This window comes from Oncorhynchus nerka, linkage group LG6, assembly GCF_034236695.1.
Source record: "Oncorhynchus nerka isolate Pitt River linkage group LG6, Oner_Uvic_2.0, whole genome shotgun sequence".
Classification (NCBI taxonomy): domain Eukaryota; kingdom Metazoa; phylum Chordata; class Actinopteri; order Salmoniformes; family Salmonidae; genus Oncorhynchus; species Oncorhynchus nerka.
The window spans coordinates 76374358-76394828 of record NC_088401.1 but is presented as its reverse complement, the minus strand read 5'-3'; the positions used below and the strand labels follow the sequence as shown (position 1 = coordinate 76394828).

Here is a 20471-nt window from a genome sequence, read left to right as displayed (position 1 = left end):
TATCTAGAGGATTACAGCAGCATGGTGACGTGTCATTATATCTAGAGTGTTGTCATTATATCTAGAGGATTACAGCAGCATGGTGACGTGTCATTATATCTAGAGGATTACAGCAGCATGGTGACGTGTCATTATATCTAGAGGATTACAGCAGCATGGTGACGTGTCATTATATCTAGAGGATTACAGCAGCATGGTGACATGTCATTATATCTAGAGGATTACAGCAGCATGGTGACGTGTCATTATATCTAGAGGATTACAGCAGCATGGTGACGTGTGTGTTGTCATTATATCTAGAGGATTACAGCAGCATGGTGACGTGTCATTATATCTAGAGGATTACAGCAGCATGGTGACGTGTCATTATATCTAGAGGATTACAGCAGCATGGTGACGTGTCATTATATCTAGAGGACTACAGCAGCATGGTGACGTGTCATTATATCTAGAGGATTACAGCAGCATGGTGACGTGTCATTATATCTAGAGGATTACAGCAGCATGGTGACGTGTCATTATATCTAGAGGATTACAGCAGCATGGTGACGTGTCATTATATCTAGAGGATTACAGCAGCATTATATCTAGAGGATTACAGCATGGTGACGTGTCATTATATCTAGAGGATTACAGCAGCATGGTGACGTGTCATTATATCTAGAGGATTACAGCAGCATGGTGACATGTCATTATATCTAGAGGACTACAGCAGCATGGTGACGTGTCATTATATCTAGAGGATTACAGCAGCATGGTGACGTGTCATTATATCTAGAGGATTACAGCAGCATGGTGACGTGTCATTATATCTAGAGGATTACAGCAGCATGGTGACGTGTCATTATATCTAGAGGATGGTGACGTTACAGCAGCATGGTGACGTGTCATTATATCTAGAGGATTACAGCAGCATGGTGACGTGTCATTATATCTAGAGGATTACAGCAGCATGGTGACGTGTCATTATATCTAGAGGATTACAGCAGCATGGTGACGTGTCATTATATCTAGAGGATTACAGCAGCATGGTGACGTGTCATTATATCTAGAGGATTACAGCAGCATGGTGACGTGTCATTATATCTAGAGGATTACAGCAGCATGGTGACGTGTCATTATATCTAGAGGATTACAGCAGCATGGTGACGTGTCATTATATCTAGAGGATTACAGCAGCATGGTGACGTGTCATTATATCTAGAGGATTACAGCAGCATGGTGACGTGTCATTATATCTAGAGGATTACAGCAGCATGGTGACGTGTCATTATATCTAGAGGATTACAGCAGCATGGTGACGTGTCATTATATCTAGAGGACTACAGCAGCATGGTGACGTGTCATTATATCTAGAGGATTACAGCAGCATGGTGACGTGTCATTATATCTAGAGGATTACAGCAGCATGGTGACGTGTCATTATATCTAGAGGATTACAGCAGCATGGTGACGTGTCATTATATCTAGAGGATTACAGCAGCATGGTGACGTGTCATTATATCTAGAGGATTACAGCAGCATGGTGACGTGTCATTATATCTAGAGGATTACAGCAGCATGGTGACGTGTCATTATATCTAGAGGATTACAGCAGCATGGTGACGTGTCATTATATCTGGTGACGTGTCATTATATCTAGAGGATTACAGCAGCATGGTTACAGACGTGTCATTATATCTAGAGGATTACAGCAGCATGGTGACGTGTCATTATATCTAGAGGACTACAGCAGCATGGTGACGTGTCATTATATCTAGAGGACTACAGCAGCATGGTGACGTGTCATTATATCTAGAGGATTACAGCAGCATGGTGACGTGTCATTATATCTAGAGGATTACAGCAGCATGGTGACGTGTCATTATATCTAGAGGATTACAGCAGCATGGTGACGTGTCATTATATCTAGAGGATTACAGCAGCATGGTGACGTGTCATTATATCTAGAGGACTACAGCAGCATGGTGACGTGTCATTATATCTAGAGGATTACAGCAGCATGGTGACGTGTCATTATATCTAGAGGATTACAGCAGCATGGTGACGTGTCATTATATCTAGAGGATTACAGCAGCATGGTGACGTGTCATTATATCTAGAGGATTACAGCAGCATGGTGACGTGTGTGTCATTTATATCTAGAGGACTACAGCAGCATGGTGACGTGTCATTATATCTAGAGGATTACAGCAGCATGGTGACGTGTCATTATATCTAGAGGATTACAGCAGCATGGTGACGTGTCATTATATCTAGAGGACTACAGCAGCATGGTGACGTGTCATTATATCTAGAGGACTACAGCAGCATGGTGACGTGTCATTATATCTAGAGGATTACAGCAGCATGGTGACGTGTCATTATATCTAGCAGCATGGTGACGTTACAGCAGCATGGTGACGTGTCATTATATCTAGAGGATTACAGCAGCATGGTGACGTGTCATTATATCTAGAGGATTACAGCAGCATGGTGACGTGTCATTATATCTAGAGGATTACAGCAGCATGGTGACGTGTCATTATATCTAGAGGATTACAGCAGCATGGTGACGTGTCATTATATCTAGAGGGTGACGTACAGCAGCAGCATGGTGACGTGTCATTATATCTAGCAGCATGGATTACAGCAGCATGGTGACGTGTCATTATATCTAGAGGATTACAGCAGCATGGTGACGTGTCATTATATCTAGAGGATTACAGCAGCATGGTGACGTGTCATTATATCTAGAGGATTACAGCAGCATGGTGACGTGTCATTATATCTAGAGGATTACAGCAGCATGGTGACGTGTCATTATATCTAGAGGATTACAGCAGCATGGTGACGTGTCATTATATCTAGAGGATTACAGCAGCATGGTGACGTGTCATTATATCTAGAGGATTACAGCAGCATGGTGACGTGTCATTATATCTAGAGGATTACAGCAGCATGGTGACGTGTCATTATATCTAGAGGACTACAGCAGCATGGTGACGTGTCATTATATCTAGAGGATTACAGCAGCATGGTGACGTGTCATTATATCTAGAGGATTACAGCAGCATGGTGACGTGTCATTATATCTAGAGGATTACAGCAGCATGGTGACGTGTCATTATATCTAGAGGATTACAGCAGCATGGTGACGTGTCATTATATCTAGAGGATTACAGCAGCATGGTGACGTGTCATTATATCTAGAGGATTACAGCAGCATGGTGACGTGTCATTATATCTAGAGGATTACAGCAGCATGGTGACGTATTATATCTAGAGGATTACAGCAGCATGGTGACGTGTCATTATATCTAGAGGACTACAGCAGCATGGTGACGTGTCATTATATCTAGAGGATTACAGCAGCATGGTGACGTGTCATTATATCTAGAGGATTACAGGATTATATCGTGCAGCATGTGACGTGTCATTATATCATGTGTGTGACGTGTCATTATATCTAGAGGACTACAGCAGCATGGTGACGTGTCATTATATCTAGAGGACTACAGCAGCATGGTGACGTGTCATTATATCTAGAGGATTACAGCAGCATGGTGACGTGTCATTATATCTAGAGGATTACAGCAGCATGGTGACGTGTGTGTTGTCATTATATCTAGAGGATTACAGCAGCATGGTGACGTGTCATTATATCTAGAGGATTACAGCAGCATGGTGACATGTCATTATATCTAGAGGATTACAGCAGCATGGTGACGTGTCATTATATCTAGAGGATTACAGCAGCATGGTGACGTGTCATTATATCTAGAGGATTACAGCAGCATGGTGACGTGTCATTATATCTAGAGGATTACAGCAGCATGGTGACGTGTCATTATATCTAGAGGATTACAGCAGCATGGTGACGTGTGTTACAGTGGTGACATGTCATTATATCTAGGATTACAGCAGGACTACAGCAGCATGGTGACGTGTCATTATATCTAGAGGATTACAGCAGCATGGTGACATGTCATTATATCTAGAGGATTACAGCAGCATGGTGACTAGAGTGTGGTGACATTATATCTAGAGGACTACAGCAGCATGGTGACGTGTCATTATATCTAGAGGACTACAGCAGCATGGTGACGTGTCATTATATCTAGAGGATTACAGCAGCATGGTGACGTGTCATTATATCTAGAGGATTACAGCAGCATGGTGACGTGTCATTATATCTAGAGGATTACAGCAGCATGGTGACGTGTCATTATATCTAGAGGACTACAGCAGCATGGTGACGTGTCATTATATCTAGAGGATTACAGCAGCATGGTGACGTGTCATTATATCTAGAGGATTACAGCAGCATGGTGACGTGTCATTATATCTAGAGGACTACAGCAGCATGGTGACGTGTCATTATATCTAGAGGATTACAGCAGCATGGTGACGTGTCATTATATCTAGAGGATTACAGCAGCATGGTGACGTGTCAGCAGCATTATATCTAGAGGATTACAGCAGCATGGTGACGTGTCATTATATCTAGAGGATTACAGCAGCATGGTGACGTGTCATTATATCTAGAGGATTACAGCAGCATGGTGACGTGTCATTATATCTAGAGGATTACAGCAGCATGGTGACGTGTCATTATATCTAGAGGATTACAGCAGCATGGTGACGTGTCATTATATCTAGAGCATGGATTATGGTGACAGAGGATTACAGCAGCATGGTGATGTGTCATTATATCTAGAGGATTACAGCAGCATGGTGACGTGTCATTATATCTAGAGGATTACAGCAGCATGGTGACGTGTCATTATATCTAGAGGATTACAGCAGCATGGTGACGTGTCATTATATCTAGAGGATTACAGCAGCATGGTGACGTGTCATTATATCTAGAGGATTACAGCAGCATGGTGACGTGTCATTATATCTAGAGGATTACAGCAGCATGGTGACGTGTCATTATATCTAGAGGATTACAGCAGCATGGTGACGTGTCATTATATCTAGAGGATTACAGCAGCATGGTGACGTGTCATTATATCTAGAGGACTACAGCAGCATGGTGACGTGTCATTATATCTAGAGGACTACAGCAGCATGGTGACGTGTCATTATATCTAGAGGACTGGTGACATGTCACAGCAGCATGGTGACGTGTCATTATATCTAGAGGATTACAGCAGCATGGTGACGTGTCATTATATCTAGAGGATTACAGCAGCATGGTGACGTGTGTGTTACAGCAGCATCATTATATCTAGAGGATTACAGCAGCATGGTGACGTGTCATTATATCTAGAGGATTACAGCAGCATGGTGACGTGTCATTATATCTAGAGGATTACAGCAGCATGGTGACATGTCATTCTATCTAGAGGATTACAGCAGCATGGTGACGTGTCATTATATCTAGAGGATTACAGCAGCATGGTGACGTGTCATTATATCTAGAGGATTACAGCAGCATGGTGTCATTATATCTAGAGGATTACAGCAGCATGGTGACGTGTCATTATATCTAGAGGATTACAGCAGCATGGTGACGTGTCATTATATCTAGAGGATTACAGCAGCATGGTGACGTGTCATTATATCTAGAGGATTACAGCAGCATGGTGACGTGTCATTATATCTAGAGGACTACAGCAGCATGGTGACGTGTCATTATATCTAGAGGACTACAGCAGCATGGTGACGTGTCATTATATCTAGAGGATTACAGCAGCATGGTGACATGTGTGTTGTCATTATATCTAGAGGACTACAGCAGCATGGTGACGTGTCATTATATCTAGAGGACTACAGCAGCATGGTGACGTGTCATTATATCTAGAGGATTACAGCAGCATGGTGACGTGTCATTATATCTAGAGGATTACAGCAGCATGGTGACGTGTGTGTTGTCATTATATCTAGAGGATTACAGCAGCATGGTGACGTGTCATTATATCTAGAGGATTACAGCAGCATGGTGACGTGTCATTATATCTAGAGGATTACAGCAGCATGGTGACATGTCATTCTATCTAGAGGATTACAGCAGCATGGTGACATGTCATTCTATCTAGAGGATTACAGCAGCATGGTGACGTGTCATTATATCTAGAGGATTACAGCAGCATGGTGACGTGTGTGTTGTCATTATATCTAGAGGATTACAGCAGCATGGTGACGTGTCATTATATCTAGAGGATTACAGCAGCATGGTGACGTGTCATTATATCTAGAGGATTACAGCAGCATGGTGACGTGTCATTATATCTAGAGGATTACAGCAGCATGGTGACGTGTCATTATATCTAGAGGATTACAGCAGCATGGTGACGTGTCATTATATCTAGGACTACAGGGTGATTACAGCAGCATGGTGACGTGTCATTATATCTAGAGGATTACAGCAGCATGGTGACGTGTCATTATATCTAGAGGATTACAGCAGCATGGTGACGTGTCATTATATCTAGAGGATTACAGCAGCATGGTGACGTGTCATTATATCTAGAGGATTACAGCAGCATGGTGACGTGTCATTATATCTAGAGGATTACAGCAGCATGGTGACATGTCATTACAGCAGCATGGTGACGTGTCATTATATCTAGAGGATTACAGCAGCATGGTGACGTGTCATTATATCTAGATTACAGGATTACAGCAGCAGCATGGTGACGTGTCATTATATCTAGAGGACTACAGAGGATTACAGCATGGTGACGTGTCATTATATCTAGAGGATTACAGCAGCATGGTGACGTGTCATTATATCTAGAGGACTACAGCAGCATGGTGACGTGTCATTATATCTAGAGGATTACAGCAGCATGGTGACGTGTCATTATATCTAGAGGATTACAGCAGCATGGTGACGTGTCATTATATCTAGAGGATTACAGCAGCATGGTGACGTGTCATTATATCTAGAGGACTACAGCAGCATGGTGACGTGTCATTATATCTAGAGGATTACAGCAGCATGGTGACGTGTCATTATATCTAGAGGATTACAGCAGCATGGTGACGTGTCATTATATCTAGAGGATTACAGCAGCATGGTGACGTGTCATTATATCTAGAGGATTACAGCAGCATGGTGACGTGTCATTATATCTATGGTGAGGACTACAGCAGCATGGTGACGTGTCATTATATCTAGAGGATTACAGCAGCATGGTGACGTGTCATTATATCTAGAGGATTACAGCAGCATGGTGACGTGTCATTATATCTAGAGGACTACAGCAGCATGGTGACGTGTCATTATATCTAGAGGATTACAGCAGCATGGTGACGTGTCATTATATCTAGAGGACTACAGCAGCATGGTGACGTGTCATTATATCTAGAGGACTACAGCAGCATGGTGACGTGTCATTATATCTAGAGGATTACAGCAGCATGGTGACGTGTCATTATATCTAGAGGATTACAGCAGCATGGTGACGTGTCATTATATCTAGAGGATTACAGCAGCATGGTGACGTGTCATTATATCTAGAGGACTACAGCAGCATGGTGACGTGTCATTATATCTAGAGGATTACAGCAGCATGGTGACGTGTCATTATATCTAGAGGATTACAGCAGCATGGTGACGTGTCATTATATCTAGGAGCAGCATGGTGACGTGTCATTATATCTAGAGGACTACAGCAGCATGGTGACGTGTCATTATATCTAGAGGATTACAGCAGCATGGTGACGTGTGTGTTGTCATTATATCTAGAGGACTACAGCAGCATGGTGACGTGTCATTATATCTAGAGGATTACAGCAGCATGGTGACGTGTCATTATATCTAGAGGATTACAGCAGCATGGTGACGTGTCATTATATCTAGAGGATTACAGCAGCATGGTGACGTGTCATTATATCTAGAGGATTACAGCAGCATGGTGACGTGTCATTATATCTAGAGGATTACAGCAGCATGGTGACGTGTCATTATATCTAGAGGACTACAGCAGCATGGTGACGTGTCATTATATCTAGAGGATTACAGCAGCATGGTGACGTGTCATTATATCTAGAGGACTACAGCAGCATGGTGACGTGTCATTATATCTAGAGGACTACAGCAGCATGGTGACGTGTCATTATATCTAGAGGATTACAGCAGCATGGTGACGTGTCATTATATCTAGAGGATTACAGCAGCATGGTGACGTGTCATTATATCTAGAGGATTACAGCAGCATGGTGACGTGTCATTATATCTAGAGGATTACAGCAGCATGGTGACGTGTCATTATATCTAGAGGATTACAGCAGCATGGTGACGTGTCATTATATCTAGAGGACTACAGTAGTCAATAAAAACCCTGCCACCTCTGCTTAGGAGTTGTGCTTTATGACTTTCTGGGTCTGTTTAAGGTTACCTACATATTTATAATGTCTTCTGTCTTGGATTATTGATTAGAGTCAAACCAACACGTACTAAATCAGTGTCAGTTAACCAAAACTGTTTCCCAAATGACACCCTAATTCCCTATATAGAACACTAGATTTGACAAGGGCCCATTGGGAATAGGATGTCATTAGGGACGCACCCGCTGTCAATTAACCAACTGATGCTGACCAACATCCCAGAGACTGGTAACAGTCCTCAGTTAACCAACTGATGTTTACCAACATCCCAGAGACAGGTACCAGTCCTCAGGATTACAGCAGCATGGTGACGTGTCATTATATCTAACCAACTGATGCTGACCAACATCCCAGAGACTGGTAACAGTCCTCAGTTAACCAACTGATGTTTAACAACATCCCAGAGACCGGTACCAGTCCTCAGTTAACCAACTGATGTTTACCAACATCCCAGAGACTGGTAACAGTCCTCAGTTAACCAACTGATGTTTACCAACATCCCAGAGACAGGTACCAGTCCTCAGTTAACCAACTGATGCTGACCAACATCCCAGAGACTGGTAACAGTCCTCAGTTAACCAACTGATGTTTACCAACATCCCAGAGACCTGTACCAGTCCTCAGTTAACCAACTGATGTTTACCAACATCTCAGAGACTGGTAACAGTCCTCAGTTAACCAACTGATGTTTACCAACATCCCAGAGACCGGTACCAGTCCTCAGTTAACCAACTGATGTTTACCAACATCCCAGAGACTGGTAACAGTCCTCAGTTAACCAACAGATGTTTACCAACATCTCAGAGACTGGTAAAAATCCTCAGTTAACCAACTGATGTTTACCAACATCCCAGAGACAGGTAACAGTCCTCAGTTAACCAACTGATGTTTACCAACATCTCAGAGACTGGTAACAGTCCTCAGTTAACCAACTGATGTTTACCAACATCTCAGAGACAGGTAACAGTCCTCAGTTAACCAACTGATGTTTACCAACATCTCAGAGACTGGTAACAGTCCTCAGTTAACCAACTGATGTTTAACAACATCCCAGAGACTGGTAACAGTCCTCAGTTAACCAACTGATGTTTACCAACATCCCAGAGACAGGTACCAGTCCTCAGTTAACCAACTGATGCTGACCAACATCCCAGAGACTGGTAACAGTCCTCAGTTAACCAACTGATGTTTACCAACATCCCAGAGACCGGTACCAGTCCTCAGTTAACCAACTGATGTTTACCAACATCCCAGAGACTGGTAACAGTCCTCAGTTAACCAACTGATGTTTACCAACATCTCAGAGACTGGTAACAATCCTCAGTTAACCAACTGATGTTTACCAACATCCCAGAGACAGGTAACAGTCCTTAGTTAACCAACTGATGTTTACCAACATCTCAGAGACTGGTAACAGTCCTCAGTTAACCAACTGATGTTGACCAACATCCCAGAGATCGGTACCAGTCCTCAGTTAACCAACTGATGCTGACCAACATCTCAGAGACTGGTAACAGTCCTCAGTTAACCAACTGATGTTTACCAATATCCCAGAGACCGGTACCAGTCCTCAGTTAACCAACTGATGCTGACCAACATCTCAGAGACTGGTAACAGTCTTCAGTTAACCAACTGATGTTTACCAACATCCCAGAGACTGGTAACAGTCCTCATTTAACCAACTGATGGGGAAGGTTGGCTTACCAACATCCCAGAGACAGGTAACAGTTCATGGACTGAGGATTGAGAAACAGAAGTATTTCTGGCCATCAGGGCTGACCAGTTGAGTACAGGACTTATCACTCCTGTGATGTACACACTGATGGACACACTGAGTCCTTGAGGGGGGGGTCTGGTGTGAATCATCATGTGGTCTATCTACTAGACACAATCTTACCCTCCTCTCTCGCCGTAGAGTGACATGGTCTGTCCGTGATGTCACTGCACTAGGGTTTCACATTTTGTGGAATATTCAGAAGTGGAAACTTTCCGTGGGAATTAATGGAAATATGGAAATTAACAGAAATATATGCAAATCAATATTATTACCATTTAAATGTAAATGTTTTTTGCATTGCATTGTCATATGGATACAGAAACATACACCTTTATGTAGACATAATTGAAAATGATTCAATTCTTCCAACAAAAATAATACATTTTAAAAAATGTAGTTATGAATTGAACTTGAATTAAATAGGCTGACTCTCCACATGAGATGATTTCCTTGAACAACAAAAGAAAGGGAATATTGAAAGATCCCCAATGTTCCATTGCATCTCTCAAAAATCTTTTCAGCGTACAGTGCCTTGCGAAAGTGTTCGGCCCCCTTGAACTTTGCGACCTTTTGCCACATCTCAGGCTTCAAACATAAAGATATAAAACTGTATTTTTTTGTGAAGAATCAACAACAAGTGGGACACAATCATGAAGTGGAACGACATTTATTGGATATTTCAAACTTTTTTAACAAATCAAAAACTGAAAAATTGGGCGTGCAAAATTATTCAGCCCCTTTACTTTCAGTGCAGCAAACTCTCTCCAGAAGTTCAGTGAGGATCTCTGAATGATCCAATGTTGACCTAAATGACTAATCATGATAAATACAATCCACCTGTGTGTAATCAAGTCTCCGTATAAATGCACCTGCACTGTGATAGTCTCAGAGATCCGTTAAAAGCGCAGAGAGCATCATGACGAACAAGGAACACACCAGGCAGGTCCGAGATACTGTTGTGAAGAAGTTTAAAGCCGGATTTGGATACAAAAAGATTTCCCAAGCTTTAAACATCCCAAGGAGCACTGTGCAAGCGATACTATTGAAATGGAAGGAGTATCAGACCACTGCAAATCTACCAAGACCTGGCCGTCCCTCTAAACTTTCAGCTCATACAAGGAGAAGACTGATCAGAGATGCAGCCAAGAGGCCCATGATCACTCTGGATGAACTGCAGAGATCTACAGCTGAGGTGGGAGACTCTGTCCATAGGACAACAATCAGTTGTATATTGCAGAAATCTGGCCTTTATGGAAGAGTGGCAAGAAGAAAGCCATTTCTTAAAGATATCCATAAAAAGTGTTGTTTAAAGTTTGCCACAAGCCACCTGGGAGACACACCAAACATGTGGAAGAAGGTGCTCTGGTCAGATGAAACCAAAATTGAACTTTTTGGCAACAATGCAAAACGTTATGTTTGGCGTAAAAGCAACACAGCTCATCACCCTGAATACACCATCCCCACTGTCAAACATGGTGGTGGCAGCATCATGGTTTGGGCCTGCTTTTCTTCAGCAGGGACAGGGAAGATGGTTAAAATTGATGGGAATATGGATGGAGCCAAATACAGGACAATTCTGGAAGAAAAGCTGATGGAGTCTGCAAAAGACATGAGACTGGGACGGATTTGTCTTCCAACAAGACAATGATCCAAAACATAAAGCAAAATCTACAATGGAATGGTTCAAAAATAAACTTAAACTTGTTAGAATGGCCAAGTCAAAGTCCAGACCTGAATCCAATCGAGTCTGTGGAAAGAACTGAAAACTGCTGTTCACAAATGCTCTCCTTCCAAACTCACTGAGCTCGAGCTGTTTTGCAAGGAGTAATGGGAAAAAAATTCAGTCTCTCGATGTGCAAAACTGATAGAGACATACCCCAAGCGACTTACAGCTGTAATCGCAGCAAAAGGTGGCGCTACAAAGTATTAACTTAAGGGGGCTGAATAATGTTGCACGCCCAATTTTTCAGTTTTTGATTTGTTAAAAAAGTTTGAAATATCCAATAAATGTCGTTCCACTTCATGATTGTGTCCCACTTGTTGTTGATTCTTCACAAATACAGTTTTATGTCTTTATGTTTGAAGCCTGAAATGTGGCAAAATGTGGCAAAGTTCAAGGGGGCCGAATACTTTCGCAAGGCACTGTACATCTATAAAATGATTGTCGAGAAACTAAAGCTTTGGTTGTCTTCCTCTCAGGCTTCCATGTCTTCTCCCTGGATGTCCTCAATGTCCACCTCTTGAACATCAGACTCTGAGGCCTCATCTTTACTGTCACTTTTCTAACCTTGTTGAGGATGGCTCGTGGTCAGGCTCAAAAAACCTCAAATTTGCCCGGATGGCCACCAATTTTTCAACCCTTGTATTGGTTAACCTGTTGCGTGCTTTGGTGTGTGTATGTTCCCAAACACGGACCAGTGGCGCTCTGAGATGGCTGATGTTGATCAGATTTGGAGGATGATGGAGGCAACCGGGGAAAGAGCCTCAAATCCACAAAGTCCCTTCCACCCGGTGGCTGATGAAGTATGTTGGCACGACTGCCATATTGCATCTCCATCCCAAAGCCCTTACTTGGAAGTGTACTTCACCAGACTACCAAGAACCTTGCCCTCATCCAGGCCAAGGTGGAGGGACATGGTAGTGATGACACCGTAGGCCTTGTTGATCTCTGCACCAGACAGGATGCTCTTGCCAGCATACTTGGGGTCCAACACGTACGCTGCGGCGTGTATGGGCTTCAGGCAGAAGTCTTCATGCTTTTTGATGTATTTCAGAACTGCATTTTCCTCTGCTTGGAGCAACAGGGAAGTGGGCAGGGCAGTACGGATTTATTCTCTTACATCTGCAAGCAGAGTCTAATCATCAGACAGGATGGCATTGTCTCCCTCAATCAGTGCAATGGCTACTGCTATAGATTTCAGGAGTTTCAGGCTGCTTACCACTCTCTCCCAAAATACATCATCCAGGAGGATCCTCTTGATGGGGCTGTCCATATTGGCAGACTGTGATATGGCTATTTCTTGGAGAGACTCTTTCAAACATGATGACGACAACACCCCAACAGGTGTTGCTGGGCAGTTCCAATGTGGTGCTCTTATTCTTCTCACGTTGCTTGGTGAGGTAGATTGCTGCTGCAACTTGATGACCGTTTACACACCTAACCATTTCCTTGGCTCTCTTGTAGAGTGTATCCATTGTTTTAAGTGCCATTATGTCCTTGAGGAGCAGATTCAATGCATGAGCAGCACAGCCAATGGGTGTGATGTGAGGGTAAGATTCCTCCACTTTAGACCAAGCAGCCATCATGTTCACAGCATTGTCTGTCACCAGTGCAAATACCTTCTGTGGTCCAAGGTCATTGATGACTGCCTTCAGCTCATCTGCAATGTAGAGACCGGTGTGTCTGTTGTCCCTTGTATCTGTGCTCTTGTAGAACACTGGTTGAGGGGTGGAGATTATGTAGTTAATTAATGCCCACGAACATTCAACCACCCATCAGAGATGATTGCAATGCAGTCTGCTTTCTCTATGATTTGCTTGACCTTCACTTGAACTCTGCATCCAGCAAATGAGTAGATTAAGCATGTCTGGTTGGAGGGGTGAATGCTGGGCGAAGAACATTCATAAATATCTTCCATTACACATTGTCTGTGAGCATCAGAGGTGAACCAGTTGCATACACAGCTCGAGCAAGACATTCATCAGCATTTATCAGACTACGTTCCTCCATTGAGTCCAAAAAACTTCCAGGAGGACCATGAGTTGTTGCTATTGATAAGGTATCTGATTCATAATTTTCACCTCGAATAGAAGTAGAGGGACTTTTGACAGAGGTTGCTTGCTCTGGGCGCTGAGTGAACTTTATGCACTTGGCCAGATGATTCTGCATCTTTGTTGCGTTCTTCACATATGAGTTTGTGCAGTATTTACAAATGTACACAGCTTTTCATTTTCCTTCTACATTCAGCTGTTCACCTGACCTAGAATTCCTTACAATTAAATGCCGAACGCATTATCTACCAAGAGACCTCTACCTCTTCGATTATAATCACAGTCGTGTATATCTCCCCCAAGCAGACACATCGACGGCCCTGAAATAACTTCACTGGGCTCTATGTAAACTAGAAACCACATATCCTGCGGCTGAATTTATTGTAGTTGGAGATTTTAACAAGGCTAATCTGAAAACAAGGCTTCCTAAATTTTATCAGCATATTGATTGCGCGACCCGGGCTGGCAAAACCCTGGATCATTGTTATTCTAACTTCTGCGACGCATATAAAGCCCTCCCCCGCCCTCCATTCGGGAAATCTGACCACGACTCCATTTTGTTGCTCCCAGCCTATAGACAGAAACTAAAACAGGAAACGCCCGTGCTCAGGTCTGTTCAACGCTGGTCCGACCAATCTGATTCCACATAGCGTCGGATATGTTCCACATAGCGTCGGACAACAACATTGATGAATACGCTAATTCGGTGAGCGAGTTTATTAGCAAGTGCATCTGTGATGTTGTACCCACAGCGGCTATTAAAACCTTCCCCAACCAGAAACCGTGGATTGATGGCAGCATTCGCGCAAAACTGAAAGCGCGAACTACGGCTTTTAATCAGGGCAAGGCGACAGAAAACATGACTCAATACAAACAGTGTAGCTATTCCCTCCGCAAGGCAATCAAACAAGCTAAGCGTCAGCATAGAGACAAAGTAGAGTCGCAATTCAACGGCTCAGACATGAGAGGTATGTGGCAGGGTCTACAGTCAATCACCGACTACACAAAGAAAACCAGCCCTGTCGCAGACAAAGATGTCTTGCTCCCAGACAAACTAAACAACTTCTTTGCTCGCTTTGAAGACAATACAGTGCCACCGACATGGCCCGCTACCAAAACTTGCGGGCTCTCCGCACGTGTTAAGCCTCGCAAGGCTGCCGGCCCAGACGGCATACCTAGCCGCGTCCTCTGAGAATGCCCAGACCATCTGGCTGGTGTGTTTACGGACATATTCCATCAATCCCAGTCTGCTGTTCCCACATGCTTCAAGAGGGCCACAATTGTTCCTGTTCCCAAGAAAGCTAAGGTAACTGAGCTAAATGACTATCGCCCCGTAGCACTCACTTCCGTCATCATGAAGTGCTTTGAGAGACTAGTCAAGGACCATATCACCTCCACCCTACCTGACACCCTAGACCCACTCCAATTTGCTTACCGCCCCAATAAGTCCACAGACGACGCAATCGCAGTCACACTGCACACTGCCCTAACCCATCTGGACAAGAGGAATGCCTACGTAAGAATGCTGTTCATCAACTACAACTCATTATTCAACACCATAGTACCCTCCAAACTCGTCATTAAGCTCGAGACCCTCCACAAGGTCTGGAGAAAGAGAGGGGCTGAGAGAGAGGGGAAGATAGAGGGGGTAGAGAGAGAGAGACTATGCTGTTCTCTTCATCCCTCTCTTCTCCTCCTCTCCCTCCCTCTCTTCTTTTCTCTTCATCCCTCTCTCTCCTCCTCCCCCTCCCTCTCTTCTGTACTCTTCATCCCTCTCTTCTCCTCCTCTCCCTCCCTCTCTTCTGTTCTCTTCATCCCTCTCTTCTCCTCTCCCTCCATCTCTTCTGTTCTCTTCATCCCTCTCTTCTCCTCTCCCTCCCTCTCTTCTGTTCTCTTCATCCCTCTCTCTTCTCCTCTCCCTCCCTCTCTTCTGTTCTCTTCATCCCTCTCTTCTCCTCCTCTCCCTCCCTCTCTTCTGTTCTCTTCATCCCTCTCTCTCCTCCTCCCCCTCCCTCTCTTCTGTTCTCTTCATCCCTCTCTTCTCCTCCTCTCCCTCCCTCTCTTCTCCTCTCCCTCCCTCTCTTCTGTTCTCTTCATCCCTCTCTCCTCCTCCCCCTCCCTCTCTTCTGTTCTCTTCATCCCTCTCTCCTCCTCCCCCTCCCTCCCTCTCTTCTGTTCTCTTCATCCCTCTCTCTCCTCCCCCCCCTCCAAACTCGTCATTAAGCTCGAGACCCTCCCCAAGGTCTGGAGAAAGAGAGGGGGTGAGAGAGAGGGGAAGATAGAGGGGGTAGAGAGAGAGAGACTATGCTGAGAGACTACTGGTCACTGACTTACTACAGCTAATAACCACCTGCTTTGGATTTAGCTGAGGTGAGTGTCTCTTCTCCTCCCCCTCCCTCTCTTCTGTTCTCTTCATGCCTCTCTTCTCCTCCCCCTCTCTCTCTTCTGTTCTCTTCATCCCTCTCCTCTCCCTCCCTATTTTCTGTTCTCTTCATCCCTCTCTCCTCCTCTCCCTCCCTCTCTTCTGTTTTCTTCATCCCTCTCTTCTCCTCTCCCTCCCTCTCTTCTTTTCTCTTCATCCCTCTCTTCTCCTCCTCTCCCTATTTTCTGTTCTCTTCATCCCTCTCTTCTCCTCTCCCTCCCTCTCTTCTGTTCTCTTCATCCCTCTCTTCTCCTCCTCTCCCTCCCTCTCTTCTTTTCTCTTCATCCCTCTCTCTCCTCCTCCCCCTCCCTCTCTTCTGTACTCTTCATCCCTCTCTTCTCCTCCTCTCCCTCCCTCTCTTCTCCCTTCTCTTCCATCTCCTGTTCTCATCCCTCTCTTCTCCTCTCCCTCCCTCTCTTCTGTTCTCTTCATCCCTCTCTCTTCTCCTCTCCCTCCCTCTCTTCTGTTCTCTTCATCCCTCTCTTCTCCTCCTCTCCCTCCCTCTCTTCTGTTCTCTTCATCCCTCTCTCTCCTCCTCCCCCTCCCTCTCTTCTGTTCTCTTCATCCCTCTCTTCTCCTCCTCTCCCTCCCTCTCTTCTCCTCTCCCTCCCTCTCTTCTGTTCTCTTCATCCCTCTCTCCTCCTCCCCCTCCCTCTCTTCTGTTCTCTTCATCCCTCTCTCCTCCTCCCCCTCCCTCTCTTCTGTTCTCTTCATCCCTCTCTTCTCCTCCTCCCCCTCCCTCTCTTCTGTTCTCTTCATCCCTCTCTTCTCCTCCTCTCCCTCCCTCTCTTCTGTTCTCTTCATCCCTCTTCTCCTCTCCCTCCCTCTCTTCTGTTCTCTTCATCCCTCTCTTCTCCTCCTCCCCCTCCCTCTCTTCTGTTCTCTTCATCCCTCTCTTCTCCTCTCCCTCCCTCTCTTCTGTTCTCTTCATCCCTCTCTCTCCTCCTCCCCCTCTCTTCTGTTCTCTTCATCCCTCTCTTCTCCTCCTCCTCCTCCCTCTTCTCTGTTCTCTTCATCCCTCTCTTCTCCTCCTCTCCCTCCCTCTCTTCTGTTCTCTTCATCCCTCTCTTCTCCTCCCTCCCTCTCTTCTGTTCTCTTCATCCCTCTCTTCTCCTCCCCCTCCCCCTCTTCTGTTCTCGTCATCCCTCTCTCTTCTCCTCTCCCTCCCTCTCTTCTGTTCTCTTTATCTCAGTGGGGAGAGAGAGAGTAGAGAGAGAGAGTGCGAGGGACCTGTCACCTCCAATGTCCCACAATCCCTTGTGTGTGAGCTCTCAGCAGGTGTTGAGGTCGGCGCAGAAATAGCAGCAGAATCACAACCAGGAGTCCCATAGGGTGGCACACAATTGGCCCAGCGCCATCCGGGTTTGGCCAGTGTAGACCATCATTGTAAATAAGAATTTGAACTGACTTGCCTAGTTAAATAAAAAGAGAGAGAGAGTGATTGGCCTTGGCTCTTTCAGCTAATAGGCATTATGATGTCCCTAGACAACATCACAGAACTATTTGGCTGTGTTAATAATCACCATATTATTTCAGTTTATCTTCATGTGTTTTGCATGTGAGAACCATTATGGTAGTATGTGCAAAACACATCATACTGCATCATACTTTGACACTTTCTGTATATTGAAAGTTCTATAACTTAACTTGATTGCTGACATGGAAAACATTTAAGGACTGTATCAACAGTGGCTTTGGAGTGGTATTGTCCTTTAATCTGGGTAATCCTGTAGTTTGTACTTTCCCTCTGTGCTGTTGATGTCATCAGGATGGAAGACAGGTGAAAGGCTTTATCCTCCTCTCCATGTCCTGGCTAGTGGCTAGCTCCCATGATACCTCTCCTCTCCATGTCCTGGCTAGTGGCTAGCTCCCATGATACCTCTCCTCTCCATGTCCTGGCTAGTGGCTAGCTCCCATGATACCTCTCCTCTCCATGTCCTGGCTAGTGGCTAGCTCCCATGATACATCTCCTCTCCATGTCCTGGCTAGTGGCTAGCTCCCATGATACCTCTCCTCTCCATGTCCTGGCTAGTGGCTAGCTCCCATGATACCTCTCCTCTCCATGTCCTGGCTAGTGGCTAGCTCCCATGATACCTCTCCTCTCCATGTCCTGGCTAGTGGCTAGCTCCCATGATACCTCTCCTCTCCATGTCCTGGATACCTCTCCTCTCCCCGTCTCCTCTCCTCTTCTCTCTCCCCTCACCCCTCTTCTCTCCCCCTTCTCCTCTCCTCCCCCACCCCTCTTTTCTCCCCTCACATATCCTCTCCTCCCCATCTCCTGGCTTCTCTCACCTCCCCTCTCCTACCTCTCTCCCTCACCCATCTCCTGGCTCCTCTCTCCCCTCACCCCTCAACCCTCTTCTCTCCCCTCACCCCCTCTTCTCTTCCCTCACCACCCTCCTCTCCCATCTCCTCTCCTCTCCCGTCTCCTCTCCTCTTCTCTCTCCCCCTCACCCCTCCTCTCCCATCTCCTCCCCATCTCCTCAACCCCTCTTCTCTCCCCTCGCCCCTCCTCCTCCCGTCTCCTCTTCTCTCACCCCTCACCCATCTCCTCTCCCCTCTCCCATCTCCTCCCTCTCTCCCCTCACCCCTCCTCTCCCATCTCCTCCCCCATCTCCTCAACCCTCTTCTCTTCCCTCACCCCTCCTCTCCCATCTCCTCTCCTCTCCCGTCTCCTCTCCTCTTCTCTCTCCCCTCACCCCTCCTCTCCCATCTCCTCCCCCATCTCCTCAACCCTCTTCTCTCCCCTCGCCCCTCCTCTCCCGTCTCCTCTTCTCTCTCCCCTCACCCATCTCCTCTCCTCTCCTCTCCTCCCCTCTCTCCCCTCACCCCTCCTCTCCCATCTCCTCCCCCATCTCCTCAACCCTCTTCTCTCCCCTCACCCCTCCTCTCCCGTCTCCTCTCCTCTCCAGAGGGCAGAAGCCTAGAGGATTACTCTACCTGGCACACACTACTTCCCCTGTGACACAGAGAACTGGGTTAATCTATACTCACACACACACACACACACACACACACACACACACACACACACACACACGCACTTGTCTAGTACCCACTTTGTTATTGGCATGTCTGTGGAAACCTGTGGAGTTTATTTTTGATTCCTCAGACCTAATTGTAACTTAATATAGTGGTAGACATACACCGTTCCCCCTTCATCCTGTGTTAATACAACAAACTAGTCTTAGTGTTAGAGTTTCCCATTTGTGTTGTGTTCTCTCCCTATTAGGGTGTGCCTGGCCAGAAATACTGAGATTGGTCAGCTGTGTTGCCAGTATTGTGAAGGAAACAATCACCTGTTATAGAATGTGGGAGCAATATGTCAAATCCACAAACAAACACACTCACAAATATGCATACAGGGCACGATAGACGGGTAGAGAGAGTCGATGAGGAGGTGGAGGGAGAGAGAGAGCTTGTAGAGGTGACAGACTTCACAGCTCCATAACAAGTGTGAGCAGAACACAGTGATATGATTATGTAAATCCTTCTCCTCAACGTACACTATACATTAACAGTCTATATATATATTACTGCATGTAATGGCAGTCTGTGAACACAAGCCTCTTGCCGACTGCAGTAGTGTATAGTATATATGCTGACTGGTTTGTATTGTTGGTTGCATCCCAGATGGCCCCCTATTCCCCACATAGAGCAGAGCCCTATGGGCCATGTTCAATAGTAGTGAACTGTATAGGGAGCCATCTGGGAGACACATATTGACTGCTATGTTTGGATGAGGTCAGCTGTGCTCTCTCTCTCTACAGCCTATCAGCAGGGCTCTTTGGGCAGTGAGCGGAGCTCTGGACCTATCCGGTGCCAGCGTTGTCGGGAGGTGTGTAAGGGAGAGGTGGTGCGCGTTCAGGACACACACTTCCACGTCAAGTGTTTCACCTGCACAGGTAAGGACATTTTTATTTTATTTTACCTTTCTTTTACTAGGCAAGTCAGTTAAGAACAAATTCTTATTTTCAATGACGGCCTAGGAACAGTGGGTTAACTGCCTGTTCAGGGGCAGAACGACAGATTTGTACCTTGTCAGCTCGGGGATTCGAACTTGCAACCTTTCGGTTACTAGTCCAACACTCTAACCACTAGGCTACCCTGCCGCCCCATGCTGGGATACCTTCACTGCTTATTATAAATGTGTCTGTCTGCACCTCTTCCTGCAGTAGT

At 45.4% G+C, this 20471-nt stretch overlaps 1 protein-coding gene across 1 annotated transcript in view; it reads left to right on the top strand.

Moving 5' to 3' along the window:
- The window catches only part of LOC115114989 (actin-binding LIM protein 3-like), a 134716-nt gene that overhangs the window by 16549 nt on the left and 97696 nt on the right, over positions 1–20471 (top strand). Inside the window, exon 2 of the mRNA XM_065019875.1 lies at positions 20063–20197. Within this exon, the coding sequence (XP_064875947.1) occupies positions 20063–20197 (135 nt within the window). The remainder of the gene's footprint in view (positions 1–20062; positions 20198–20471) is intronic.